At 34.5% G+C, this 14888-nt stretch overlaps 1 protein-coding gene and 1 pseudogene across 1 annotated transcript; both read left to right on the forward strand.

Moving 5' to 3' along the window:
- The first annotated feature begins 570 nt into the window (after positions 1–570).
- LOC131416529 (olfactory receptor 6C2-like) lies at positions 571–1946 on the forward strand. Its single transcript, XM_058559207.1, has 2 exons — positions 571–1490; positions 1856–1946. The coding sequence occupies exons 1-2, from the start codon at positions 571–573 to the stop codon at positions 1944–1946; spliced, it is 1011 nt and encodes a 336-aa protein (XP_058415190.1).
- An 8305-nt stretch (positions 1947–10251) lies between these two features.
- On the forward strand, positions 10252–11190 carry LOC131415663 (olfactory receptor 6C2-like; annotated as a pseudogene).
- The last annotated feature ends 3698 nt before the right edge of the window (positions 11191–14888 follow it).

A 14888-nucleotide genomic window follows, 5' to 3' on the forward strand; every position in this document is an offset into this window, starting at 1 on the left:
GATAATGTTATAATTTTTGCTTTCAACGATCAATTTTATGAAAAGATTTATGTAGAATTAGTATTTTTGTTTGTTTTTAAATGTTTGATAGAAATCTACAGTTAAGCCATTTGAGCCTGGAGTTCTTTTTTGTGGGATGATTTAAGTATATATTTGTTTACTTTAGTAGATATAGGGCTATATAGGTTAGATATTTGATTTTGAATTAATTTGAGTAGACTGTATCTTTCAAAGAATTAGTTAATTTGACTTAAGTTGCCAAATCTACTTTGCAAAGCTCTTTAAAATATTTCATTTTTATCTTTTTAATGTCTGTGAAATCTGTAATGATGTCATATTTCTCATTCCTGTTGAGTTTCATCTTTCTCTTTTTTTCCCAGGTCAGTCTCACAACATTTTTATCAATGTTACTTGTCCTCTGTAAGAATTAGCTTTTGATTCCACTAATCTTCTCTATTGTTTTTCTGTTTTCCATTTGATTGATTTGTGTCTTATTATTGCCTTTCTTCTGTTTAGATAATGCCTCTTTGACTTTTTACCTGTATACTGCCTAAAACATCAAAGGTAGTAATGAGAAATCACACAGCAATAACAACATTCATCTTGTTGGGACTTACAGAGGACCCACAGCTGCAAGTCCTAATTTTTATATTCTTATTTCTCACCTATGTGCTGAGCATTACCGGAAATCTGACCATTATCATTCTTACACTCACGGATTCTCATCTCAAAACACCTATGTATTTTTTTCTTCAAAACTTCTCCATCTTAGAAATCACCTTCACAACGGTCTGTATTCCCAGATTTCTGTACAGTTTATCAACTGGGGACAATAGCATTACTTATAATGCCTGTGCCAGTCAAATATTTTTCATTGGACTTTTTGGGGCCACAGAATTTTTTCTCCTGGCAGCCATGTCCTATGACTGCTATGTGGCCATCTGCAAACCCCTGCATTACACCACCATCATGAACAATGAAGTCTGTACCATCCTCAACCTCTGCTGCTGGATCTCTGGGTTGATGATCATCATCACACCACTTGGTATGGGCCTCCATTTGGAGTTCTGCGACTCCAGTACCATTGATCATTTTGGCTGTGATGCAGCTCCCCTTTTTAAGATTTCATATTCAGATACATGGTTCATAGAGCAGATGGTTATAATCTGTGCAGTACTGACATTCATTATTACACTGGTAGGTGTCATTCTTTCATACATATATATCATCAGGACAATTCTAAGATTCCCTTCTGCTTCACAAAGGAAAAAAGCTTTTTCCACCTGTTCTTCTCACATGATTGTGGTTTCCATCACCTATGGCAGCTGTATTTTCATCTACATCAAGCCTTCAGCCAAAGAAGAGGTGGACATTAACAAAGGGGTATCTGTGCTCACTACATCTGTTGCCCCTTTGTTGAACCCCTTCATTTACACCTTGAGGAACAATCAAGTGAAACAAGCTTTCAATGACACAATCAAAAAAATTGCATTTTTCTTACACAAGAGTGCACTGAATTTGAATAATCAAATGAAAATGATTGATTCATCCCTTAATATTTTTTTCTGGATTTCCTAACTAGTTCAGTCAGGTTAACCTTCTCATAGTGCTTCAGATCTTGATTTGTGAACCTACTTGGAAAAAGTCATTTCTTTCTTTCTTTAATCTCAATCAAAATTGTTCCTATCATAAAAACAACATGAAAATTTGTTTCCAGGAAACAAAATCTTCCGTCATCTCTCGCGAAGCTTTTCTAATATTATCCAAAAAGAAATTGTATGACATGTTAGATATAGTTTCTATGATTCCTGGGAAATTTTTAGAACAATAGTTTTGCTACATTCCTTTAATTTACATATGTAAATATGCAGAAAGAAACATTTGAAATATGGGAAGACATATTTCATCTTTGTTTTGAGGTATTAATAAGAGAAAGTTTAAAATAAGAGAACTCAAAATAAGCACATCAAGTAAAATCAAAACACATTGTAACCAACTGAAAAAAAAATACCCAAATCTAGAAACACATATTATATACAAAAGATAGAAGCAAGCCAGAATATCTAGAAGATTTGCTTCAAGAAACAGGAGAAAATTTTAGACCACAGCTGTGTATCAATCGCATGCAAGCACTCATACACATGTGCACAAACAAAAAAGGAAACAGGATTAAAAGTAACCAGAAGATTTTGCTTCCAGCTCCATCAGAGTAATTAGTTTGAGCCCATGTTTTCTGCCTTAAATAATCATAAAATTGAATTAAGTACATGAAGACACTTTTGACAATAAGCACCTCAAAACTGTAACTCTCTAGAAAAGGGAAATCCAGTAAATGAGTCCACAGTTAGCATTAGCTCAGTCCACACCATGAGCTAGAAATTAAGCTCAACATGATTATCTCTCTGAGTTGAGTTGGCAAAGATCAGCTCAGCTGAAGTCGTTAGTGTCCTCAGTTCAGGGCTACAGTTGTGCTGGGATCTCGGCAGAAGTTCCCCATGAATCCTTGGCTCAAGGATTGACTGAACACATGCGGGGCAAGTGTACTCCAGGTTTACCAGTGATAAGGCTCAGAGTTCAACAGAGGTACTAGAGGCCAAGCAGTCTGTGGGCTTGGAGTTTGGGGCCAGCCAAAGTGAAGAGACCTTGTTAATATCCCTTCAAAGCACAGGCTTCCAGCTGAACATTGGGAAAGCCACCTAGGAGAACCTTAGGAGGAAGGACCATATTCTAGAGCAAGAGTCAGAAAACTAAGACCTGAGAGCAAAATCCATCCACCACTCATTCTTATAAATAAAGTTTTATTGCAACATGTCCACTCTCACTCATTTACATATTGCTTGTGGCTGTTCTTAACGGCAGAGTTGAGTGGTTTCACAGAGACCTCATGGCCCAAAGAGCCGAAAATGTTTACTATCTGGCCTTCTACAGAAAAAGTTTGCCCACCTCTGTTGTGGAATTTACTTTTCCATCTTTACGATTTTGCATCATTTGGGTAGAAATAATGAGAGGTGGGTCGCTATGCAGCTACATTTTCATCTACCAAGTTGTCTCCATGGAGTAACTCTTAAACTTGTTCACCAGCTAAAAAAATTCAATTAGTCCATTCCTCTGAGATTTCCCCTTTGTCTCTGTATGTACTTCAAAACAGATTTTGAAAGGATGAGAAATTTGGGAAGCCTGTCTATTCTGTCCACCTAGATCTCACACTAACAACTAAAGTTAGAGCCACAACGCTGTTTTATAACAAGTAGGGAATTCACTTGCTTTGCTGTTTAGCAGGAAATTTTGTTCAGCCCTCCAATTCCTTTAAATATTGAATCTCATCTCAACCTCCCCTCAAAAAAATAGACGTGTTTACTATTCCCAAAATTGTGCATGTGCAATTCAAAATCAAGCACAAGAATATACTCCCTATGGCTACTGCATTCTAGGTAAGGCCATCTGCATGATCAGCGCATCATTTGGCTAGTCTTTCATGTGCCATAAATGTAAAGCATTGTCCCTGAAGTTTCAATAGTACCTCTCAAGTACTGTTTGGCTGAGTCATCACAAGAGCAGCCGGCCAGGCACCCATGTAAAAGTAGCCTTTCATCTTTGGACAAAACCACCTTAAGCTGAAGAGACCACCCAAGATGAAAATTATTTGAGACTAGCTTTTATTCAATTCTGCTGGAAAATTGAACTGTTTTTTAAAGAGAGTGCATTTGCTAATCCTTAGGTCATATCTTATCTAACATAAAAAGAAATCTGTTTCCTAGGTATTTAAAGTAGATATTGGAACTTTCAGTTTCAAAATTAAAATGAAATTGCATATTATGTATATCAAAGTCAGATAATTTATTAAGATGATTTAAAGTTGACACTGATTTTCCCTCTTTGATAAAATATTAATCATTTATGATGTACTTTATGACACAAAATAGACAATAACTCATATTTGTTATATACACTGTACTTCTATTTATTTGATTAGTGGTTTAAAGTAGTTGCTTTGCTGTATGAACAGCAAAATAGTGAATACCCAACTAGTGTCTTTATATAGACTACTTGAAAACTTTGTTACTCAAAAAGGTTCAGATTGGAAGATATGTATTGGCTGATTATGTTTATCTACACATGGTTTATTTTTGCCTTTTTTATAAAAATAAGTAGATGCTCTGAAGTGTTGATTGCTAATGAGTGAGGAATAGCCAACTAGATCTATTTAACACAAAATTTGCACTAGTTACAGATAAATTCTTGTTCTCCGGTTTGGAAATTAATCTGATATTCTCTTTGAATGTAAAGGAAAATAGCGATTGTATTACTATGCAAATTACAGTAGAATTTAGTACAAGACTATTTAGCACTATATAAGGCATAACATATAGATTTGTTCAAAGAGTAAAATTCTTAGCTTTACTTATCTTCACCTCTAGTACTCTCAGATTCACCAAATCCGTTGATACCCTGCAGGTAATTCTTAAGAGAAGGAACATGCTACCATACTACCTACTGATTGTGCTACTCTTAGGCATTTATCCCAGATAAAACTTGTTCATAAATATTCACAGCAACTTTATAATAACCAAAAATTGGCAACAACCCAGATGTCCTTCAAAAAATAAATGGTTAATCAAACTATTACACATCCATACCATAGAATACTGCTTAGAAATATAAAGAAACACACTATTTATATTAAAGAACATCTGGGTTGTTGCCAATTTTTGTTTTTTATAAAGTAATATAAAGAAACAAACTACTGATACAGACAACTACTTTGATGACTCTCCAGGAGTACTTTGTCCAAGTAGAAAAAGCCAATCTCAAAAGTCATATACTCTATGATTTCTTTATACAATATTGAAATTACAAAACTACAGAAATGGAGAACAAATTAGTGAATTCCAGTCATGGGATGAGTGGGGGAAATGGAGGTTGGTTTGGCTAAAAAATAGCAAAATGAGGGATCCTTTCGGTAATGAAACTTATCTGTACTCTGTGTGATTGTCAATATCTTGATTGTGAGATTGTACTACAGTCTTATAAGATATTACCATTGGAGGAAAATGGGTAAAAGATACATGAGTTCTTTCTGCATTATTTATTACACCTGCATGTAAATCTATAGTTACCTCAAAATGAAACTTTTAATTAAAAAAAGAAGGAAATTCACCATACCAAAATCAAGGAGAGAAAAAAATAGTGTGTGCTAGAATGATAGTAGAGACATTATTCGAATTATCATAAAACCAGAAACTATAAAAAGGCAGAAGAACAGCAGTATGGAGAAAGAAAGTATAGTTAATTTACCTGAAAAATATTATAAAACAATAGAAATGAGTAATCTTATAATCTTACAGTGAATTACGTGCAATAGTATGGAAGGAATCTCACTAACTTATTAATGAGTGAAAAGAGTCAGACATAAAATATTTCATGCTATATGACTTCACTAGTATAAAGTATGAAAATATGAATAACTAATCCATATTATTACAAATCAGGGCAGTGATGTTCCTGGCAGGGGTTGGGGAGAATGAGCGGGTGGATATTTCATAACCATACGACGAAGCAAGCACCAGGGAAATCTTTTAGGTGATGGTAATGTTCTGTTCCTTGATTTTGTTGCTAGTTATATGTACATGTTCCATTAATGAAAATTTAATGTGATGAGAAGTTAAGAAGTGTACTTGTATATACGCATGTTCCTTCATACAATATCTTAAATTTTTAATGTGAAAAATTAAAATAAAAGTTAAAAACCAAATTCTTATATCCATTTGCCTTAGAAAAGAAGCCAGGCATTTGCTCTGTTTTAACATCCTTGTTGTGTTTCTATTATGTGTTTAATGCTATTGTTATGCTTCTATGTCTCTAAGGAAACTGTCCTACTGCTACGTGTATTTTTTTGTATGTCAAAATACATTAGCAGAAGATTCATTACTGACTTTTATACAGTAAACACAAGGGACGCTTTTGTTTATCCTTCACTTGATCCTTATGCACCTATAACATATTCAGCAAAAGCAATAAATGTCATTGTTAGTTTAAAATTTACAGGACACTCTGTCTCCATATCCAGAAAAGATCAGGCCATCAACTCTTCCATAACCAGTTTTTGATACACCCTTACCTCTGGGTCAGTCTTTAATTCCCCTTCAACTACTGGAGGTAAAGAAGTTATTTACTAACTTTGCAATGCGAAATACTATCTAGAGCCAAGATGTTAGAATAAAAGATTTGGAAGATCTCTGTGTCCCCAGAGCTTTCTATGAATGTGGATTCCTGAAAAAAAAACATGGTCATATACGTACAAATCTCCACTAAAACACATACAGCAGCTAGAAGGATGTGCAACTATGACATGCAACTATCTACTGGGGATTTGGGGAAGGAAAAAAAAAAGGAGGAGGATTGGCAATAGATGTTAGCTCAGAGCTGGTCTTCCTCAGCAAAAAGAGGAGGATTAGCATGGATGTTAGCTCAGAGCTGACCTCCCTCACCAAAAAAAAAAAAAAAAAAAAAAAAAAAAAAAAATGATAAGGACAAAGCCAGCATTCCAATTTTTAAAAATGGGAAAACTCATGAACAGTTCAATTCATAATGAAGAGTTAATGACTGATAAACCTCTGAAAAGTTATTTTTTCCAATTTGAAATCTATTACTTATAAATTTAAATAAGACAACATTTTTGGCAAAACAAGTTAAAAGTCTGATGATGCCATGTTTACCTTAGGGTGTATTATTGCTGTATCTTCCAGTCTCCTAGGACAGCGTCCCTATTGCTTTGTTCTATTGTCAACGTTAATTATATGTCAAATTAATGAATAGCTTTGAATCATAGTCACCAAAGACAGTTTCATTTGTTTATTTTGGTTGATATCAGTATATCTGTTGTAGATTAAGTAGATAAAAATCCCTTCAGTCTTCTTAATATGAAACTTGTGCTAAAATAAAACTGATCTCCCTTCAGAATGTAGGGTCAGATCAATTCTTTAAGAACCAAAGAGACTTTCTTGCTTTCCTCTACTTGATCACTAGTCTTTCTTCTCATTTAGCTTTTTGAAAACCTATAGTAGCAGTTTTTAAGTTGAACAGATTCTATAATGAAAAACAACATCTGAGTTGACAAGGGACATGAATAACAGCATATCTCTGTACCTTTATTCCCAGAGCTATTTATGAGTGCAAGTGTGGTTCAGGAGAAGAAACATGAATGCAAAGAACATCCATGCCACGATTAGCATGTTCTTGTTTAATTTTGAGTCCCTGTAAGGAATTTTGTGGTCAAAACTGCAACTCAAGTCTGAATGGTTGTTATAAGAGTAAGTATTTTGATGTCACTCGTGTCACTTAGTTTCCTTTCTCTGGAACATAGATAATATATTAGTGATGATACTCTCTTCTAAAATATAAGAGTTATGTCTGCATAGCCAATGGAGATATTAAGTAGTAATTTGGGGGATGACAATTTAAGAAGTGAAGTCAAATTGCCAGATTTAGAGAAAGATCATGAAAGAAAACAATTTTACTTTTTCCATTAATGAAAATAATGTAAGCTTTCTATATGATAACTCTCTCCTAGCAGCATGAAACTGTCTTTAAAATGACTACTTCTATGACAAAATGTACTGCTGGCACCATCAAATGCTTACACCAATGAAATATTTATCAGAGTCAAGATCTAACACAGGATATGTCAATAATTCTAAACCTAAAATTGGGCTACATTCTAGACATACTTCTGAACAGAACTAGATTTTTTTTTTTTAATTTATGTTAAACATAGAATGAGTACTATTTAAACAATGCAAAGCCTTTTCTTGAGATTAACAAAGAATATGACAAGAAATAAATTTAAGGGATGGCATATGGTCTTGAGAGAATAGGTTCAGACTATAGGTGAGAACAACATATGTTAACCTGGCATTGAGTACGTGCCTTTTTTTGAGAAACATAATAATCATATTCTGGTATTGTCAAGAATAGCTTTCTTTACAATTTCCTCACAATTGAGAGATACTACTCTCAGTCATTTTTGTGTCTTTTAAATTTCTTCAGTTTAAGGAAAACATAATATTTTAAATAATACAAAGCATAAAATTATAACTCTTAACATAGTATTTCATAATATACAACCTATCTAAATTCTTCTTATTCTTAAGTGAATATTTCCTATCACCTTCAAGACACTCTTAATCTGGCTCTGAGGATATGGTAAAGTTAATTATCCCCTTGGTATTCTACAGTAAAGAATAAAACTCTGATCTCAATAATCTTATATATGGGGAGGCAGATCCACAAATAATCAATAAGCCCTAATCTCTAGATGCCAAAATGGAGGCAGATGGCATATTGCAGGTGTACCTGACCTACTCTAGAATTTGGGGTGGTGTATCAGAACTTATTCTAGATGCAGTGTGGAAAGTAGTTTGCAATGTACCATAGAAAGTTATGAACATCAATTTGGAATAGATTTTTTAATCCAGCTGAGAGATTATTACGTGGAATGAAAAAGATGGACTGACTCATAAAGTAATATTGAGGTAGAATCAAAAAGAAATGGTAACTGACTAAAAAATACAGTTGAAAAAGAAAAGATTCTGGATGAGATCCTGATTTTCTGGTTCAACAATTGAGAGAATTATAGGGTCATTCAAGTAAATGTATAATATGAAGGAGTAATAGGTTTTCCATGGTTATATGAGCAAGGAAGAGGGGGGCAATGAAGGAGGAAGACAATTGTTTGTTGAGTAGTCAGTGATGGCATTCAATTTTCATATTACTTTTAAGTGCCTATTGGATATTCAAATTAAAATGCTTGTTTTTATCTGCATATAAAGTGCTAGAATTCATAGGAAATCTAATCATCTAAATATTATGATATAGAAGGCCACTGGCCCTGAGAAAGTCAATGAAAGGGACAGGAGCACAGAGTAGAGAGAAAAACCAGAACAGCATACAGACTTGTACCAATATTTGTGATGTACATATAAAAAAAAATGCATGAAGATTCTAAGAGCAGTTGTCATAAATGAAGAGAGAAACAGAGAAGATGATATCAAAGAAAAGCAATAAATGAATATGCTTTAAAAAAGTTCTATGTTCAGAAATGCGACAAAGGAATCAAGACAAGAAGCACTTAAATATAGTAATTCTATAAATAATAATACAATAATATGATCATATTTGTATATGATATTTAATCTCCTGTCATAGGAGATTATGTACATATACGTATGTATTTCATAGGAAATAAATGCATATAATCTCCCATCATATACATCTCCTCCATAGGATATGAGTATAATCTTTGGCTTTGGCATTAAAAGTCACACTAGGGCCAGCCCCTTGGCTTAGCGGTTAAGTGCGGGCGCTCCGCTGCTGGTGGCCTGGGTTCGGATCCCCGGCGCGCACCGACGTACTGCTTCTCCGGCCATGCTGAGGCTGCGTCCCACATACAGCAACTAGAAGGATGTGCAGCTATGACATACAACTATCTACTAGGGCTTTGGGGGGGAAAATAAATAAAATTAAAAAAATAAGTCACATTAATTATTTGGGCAGTGATGGTATTAATTTATTAGTGGAAAAATCAGTCACAATTCAGTTACCTGGACAATCAATATAGGTAAATATGTAGGTAAAATGTCTATGGACATCATAAAAAGTAGAGAGGAGTAAAACATAGTTACAAGAATAATATAATTCATCTTTTAAACTTTTATTTAAATTTGACTGTGAAAACTGCCTAGTTAGATGAATTTTATATATAAGCTAAGTTGAATGAAACAAGAGAAAAGTAGTTGATGTCTTATACTTAGTCCATAAATTGTAGAAAACTGGTTGTACAACAAAATTATGTGTGTGTGTGTATGTTAAACACTAGAGAAAAGTTTGAAGATGAAGTGTTTCTAATACAAAGGGAGACAGATGAAATAGCAAGATTCATGTTCTGATTTTTTGAAATGTAATTTTTTTCTTAAATTTTTTAAGGATGTTAGTGCAGAGCAGAAAACACAAATTTTCAGAGATGATTAGGATTCCTACAGGCAGAGTACATGGAAGTACATGGAGCTCAAAGACCTTTTCAGGGGAGATCTTTGTAACTGAGGTTTCAAAAGTCATGGCATGCACAATAAAAAGCAGGAGGGAATAATCTGGTGTTTGTTCTTCTGGGGTGTTATGTTCCTTTTGATCACTGAAGAGAGCTCAGACTCTTTCTCCCTGATTGCATGCAGATTGCACAAAACATCGAAGGTAATAATGAGAAATCACACAGCAATAACAACATTCATCTTGTTGGGACTTACAGAGGATTCAAAGCTGCAAGTTCTGGTTTTTATCTTTTTATTTCTCACATACATTCTGAGCATAACTGGAAATCTGACCATTATCATTCTTACCTTGATGGATTCTCATCTTAAAACACTTATGTATTTTTTCCTTAGAAATTTCTCCATCTTAGAAATCTCCTTCACAACAGTCTATATTCCCAGATTCTTGTACAGCTTATCAACTGGGGACAATACTATTACTTATAATGCCTGTTGGAGTCAAATATTTTTTATTGGACTCTTTGTGGCCACAGAGTGTTTTCTCCTGGCAACAATGTCCTATGACCGCTACGTGGCCATCTGCAAACCTCTGCATTACATGACCATCATGAACAACAGAATCTGTACCAGTCTTGTCCTCTGCTGCTGGATCTCTGGGTTGATGATCATCATCATACCACTTTGTATGGGCTTCCAGCTGGAATTCTGTGACTCCAATACCATTGATCCTTTTGGCTGTGATGCAGCTCCCCTTCTTAAGATCTAATGCTCAGATACGTGGTTTATAGAGCAGACTGTTATTATTTGTGCAGTGTTGACATTCATTATCACACTAATAGGTGTGATTCTTTCCTACATGTATATCGTCAGGACAATTCTAAGATTCCCCTCTGCTCAACAAAGAAAAAAAGCTTTTTTCACTTGTTCTTATCACATGATTTTTGTTTCCATCACTTACGGCAGCTGCATTTTCATCTACGTTAAACCTTCTGCCAAAGAGGGAGTGGACATCAATAAAGTGGTATCTGTGCTCACTCCCTCTGTTGCGCCTGTGTTGAACCCTTTCATTTATACCTTGAGAAACAAGCAAGTGAAACAAGCTTTCAATGACACAGTCAAAAGGATTGCATTTCTTGCACACAAGTAAGCTTGTGGTGAATTTGATCAATTTCTGAGTAAAAAGAAATAACTTAAAAATTCTCCCGAAAATCTTGACCTCATTTTTATTCTTATTAGTCTATAGCCCAGTCAGGTTAACTTTCTCATAGCCCTTTGAATTTTACTCTGGGAACCCACAATATACAAGTCACACCCCTTTTTTCCTTTCAAATGAAACTTAACCAGAGAAAACTCTCTCATTAAAAGGACATGAGAACATCTTTCTAAAAAATAAAAATCTTTCCTCACCTATCACTCTCTCATCTTACACAAGCTAAAAAGAAATTAAGTAAAGTACTGATGTCGGCAAGACAGTGGAATAGGAAGTCCCAAGCCCTTGTTCCCCCATGAAGACACCACTGAACAACATTATACAGACCAATCTATCAATGTGAGAACTCCAGAAATGATTTAAGAGTCAGCAGCACCCCAGAAATTGCAAAGCCAAGAAGAGCTACATTAAATTGGGAAGAAAGTTCATGGCATTTTGCATGCCGTAGTCCTTCCCCATTCTTGGCATTGAGTGGTGCAATCGGGAGAAACTCTCAACTCACAGTTTCTCTTTTGAGAGGTAAACAGATAAGTGAAATGTGAATCCAATGTCCTGGCATCTGGGGATCTACCCAATGAACAGATCTCTGTCTCACTTGATTTGCAGTACTGACAGAAAGAGTGGTATATTTTGGATGCCTGATTTGGGGCTGCTAAAAACAAGGGTAGGTTCTGTGGCTTGTTACAGCACCAGAGAGACTGCAGTAACGTTGACAGACATCAGCAGGAGCAAGAGATTATGGCCTCTGGAGGAGAAACAGAGGCAAACCTCTTTAACTGGGAAATTATAAGCCCAGAGAAGATACATCCACAGAAAAGATTTGAGAGACCCTCAGAATCTGTAGCCAGGTTGATTGGTGAAGTTCTTGCCCTGTACAAAGCTAGTTCATAAAGATTGAGAGAAGTGGCTGTTTTGTCAAATACCCAAATTTCAAAAAAGAGCGCAAGGAATACAAAGAAACAGGGAGCCATGGCCCAGATAAAGACCAAATTAACTCTGCAACAAGTGACCCTAAGGAAACAATCTATGAATTACTTAACAAAGAATTCAAAGTAGTAGTCTTAAAGATGCTCAATGAGAACACAGATAGACAACTAAATGAAATCAGGAAAAAGATGCATGAATAATATGAGAATATCAACAAAAAGATAGAAACTATTTTTAAAAAAAAGAGCCAAAGAGAAATTCTGGAGCTGAATAATATGATAACTGATTTGAGAAATTTATCTAGAGGGGTTAAATAGTAGTCTTGATCAAGCAGAAGAAAGATCAACGAGCAGGTCATTTGAAGTAATTGAGTCAAGGAGCAAAAAAGAAAAAAAGTGAAGAAAAGTGAAGAGAGCCTAAAGGACTTATGAGATGCCATCAAGTGGACCAATACACACATTATGAGAGTTCCAGAGGAAAAGAGAGCAATAAAAGGGCAGAGACCCAATCTGAAGAAATAATGACTGAAAACTTTCCTAATCTGAGGAAAGAAACTGACACACAAATTCTAGAAGCTCAAAGAATTCCACCTTGGATAAGTCCAAAGAAACCCACACTGAGAGACATTATAAACAAACTGTCAGAGGTTACAGATAGAGAATCTTGAAAGCAGCAAGAGAAAACAATTTGTCAGATATAAGAGAGCTCTTATCAAATTGCTAGGGGATTTCTCTGCAGAAACCTTGCAGGCCAGAAGGAATTGGGGTACTATATTCAAAGTGCTCAAAGAAAACACTGGCAACCAAGATATTATATCCAACAAAACTGTCCTTCAAAAATGAAGGGGAAATTAAGACTTTCCCAGATGAGCATAAACTGAGGGAATTCATCACCACTTTATCTGTCCTACAAGAAATGCTAATGGGACTCTTTCAAGTTAAAATGAAAGAACTCTAGACAGCAACATGAAACTCTTCAAAATTGTAAAGGTCTCTGGTAAAGTTAAATATGTAGATAAATATGGAATCTTGTAGTATGGTAATGCTGGTGCATGAATTACTTTTAACTTTAGTGTAGAATTTAAAACACAAAAGAGTAAAAATAACTATAAGTATGTGTAAATGAATACACAATATAGAAAGATATATTGATATATTCTTACATCAGTAACATAAAATGGAGGGTGGAGATATAAAGGACTAGAGTTTTTGAATGTGATTGAAGTTAGGTTGTTATCATTTAAAATAGGTTTATAACTATAAGATGTTTTACATAATCCCCATGGTAACCATAAAGAAAATATCTACAGAACATTCACAAAAGGAAATAAGATAGGAATCAAAGCATGTCATTACAAAAACTCCACGAAAGGCAGTAAGAGAGGAAAAGAGGGCCAAATAGCTTCAAAATATACAGAAAATAATGGCCTAAATGGCAATAGTATGCCCTTCCTGAGAGTAATTATTTTAAAATTAAATGGCTTAAATTCCCAAGTTAAAACATGTAGAATAATGAAGAAACATAAAAGAGAAAAGATCCTACTTAATAATTAAATGAAAGTGGCAATTTAAGTAGTGACAAGTTGTACAGATATTAAAAGGACATTAGGAATAGTTTTATGTTTAAATTTGACAGCTTGAATGAAAGACAAATTCTGCAAAGAGACAAACTATCAAAGCAAACTTGAAAAGAAATAGATGAACCAAATAGTCCTATATCTATAAAAGAAAAATAATTTACAGTTAAAATCCTCCCAATAAAATCACATATGGTCAGATAACTTCACTGGGGATTGTCATCATGTTGTAAGAAACAAATAATAAAAATTCTACACAAATTCTTGGAGAAAACTGAAAATAAAAGAATAATTGCCTACTTACTTTTTGATACCATCATTATCCTGACACTAAAACAAATAAAAACTAGAAGAAAAAATCTACATATCAAATAGTCTTCATAAATACAAATGAAAAAATTCTTAACAAAATTTTATAAAATTGCTTCCAAAATACATAAACAGGATAATAAGACATGATCATATTTGATTTATCCCAGGAGCACAAAGTTGGTTTAACATTAGAAAATCAATGTAATTCTTCCTATTAAACGACTAAAACATTAGAAAATTTTTTTGATAACTTCAATATATGCAGAAAAATCATTTATTAAAATCCAACATATATGTCTGATAAAAACTATCAGAAAACTAAGGATAGAAGAGAATTTCTTTGACTTGAAAAGGGGAATCTATGAACAACATACAATTTACATCATATTCAACTGTGAATTACTGAAATTTTCCCCTTAAGATCAGTACAAAGCTTTGGATTTTTCATTTCACCACTTCTATTCAATATTGTACTGGAGGTTCTAACCAATGTAATAACGGAAGAAATAAAGCATCCAGGTTGCAAAGGAAGAAACAATATTGTCTTTGTTCATATTTCATCACAGACAGCGTGACTGTCTATATAGAAAATTCTAAAAAAAATTTAGCTACAGGGCCGGCCCCGTGGCTTAGAGGTTAAATGTGCGCGCTCCGCTACTGGTGGCCCAGGTTCGGATCCTGGGCGTGCACCGACGCACCGCTTCCCCTGTCATGCTGAGGCCGCGTCCCAGGTACAGCAACTAGAAGGATGTGCAGCTATAACATACAACTATCTACTGAGGCTTTGGGGGAAAAATAAATAAATAAAATTATATAAAAA

The sequence above is a fragment of the Diceros bicornis genome, chromosome 17, assembly GCF_020826845.1.
Source record: "Diceros bicornis minor isolate mBicDic1 chromosome 17, mDicBic1.mat.cur, whole genome shotgun sequence".
In the NCBI taxonomy this organism is placed as follows: Eukaryota; Metazoa; Chordata; class Mammalia; order Perissodactyla; family Rhinocerotidae; genus Diceros; species Diceros bicornis.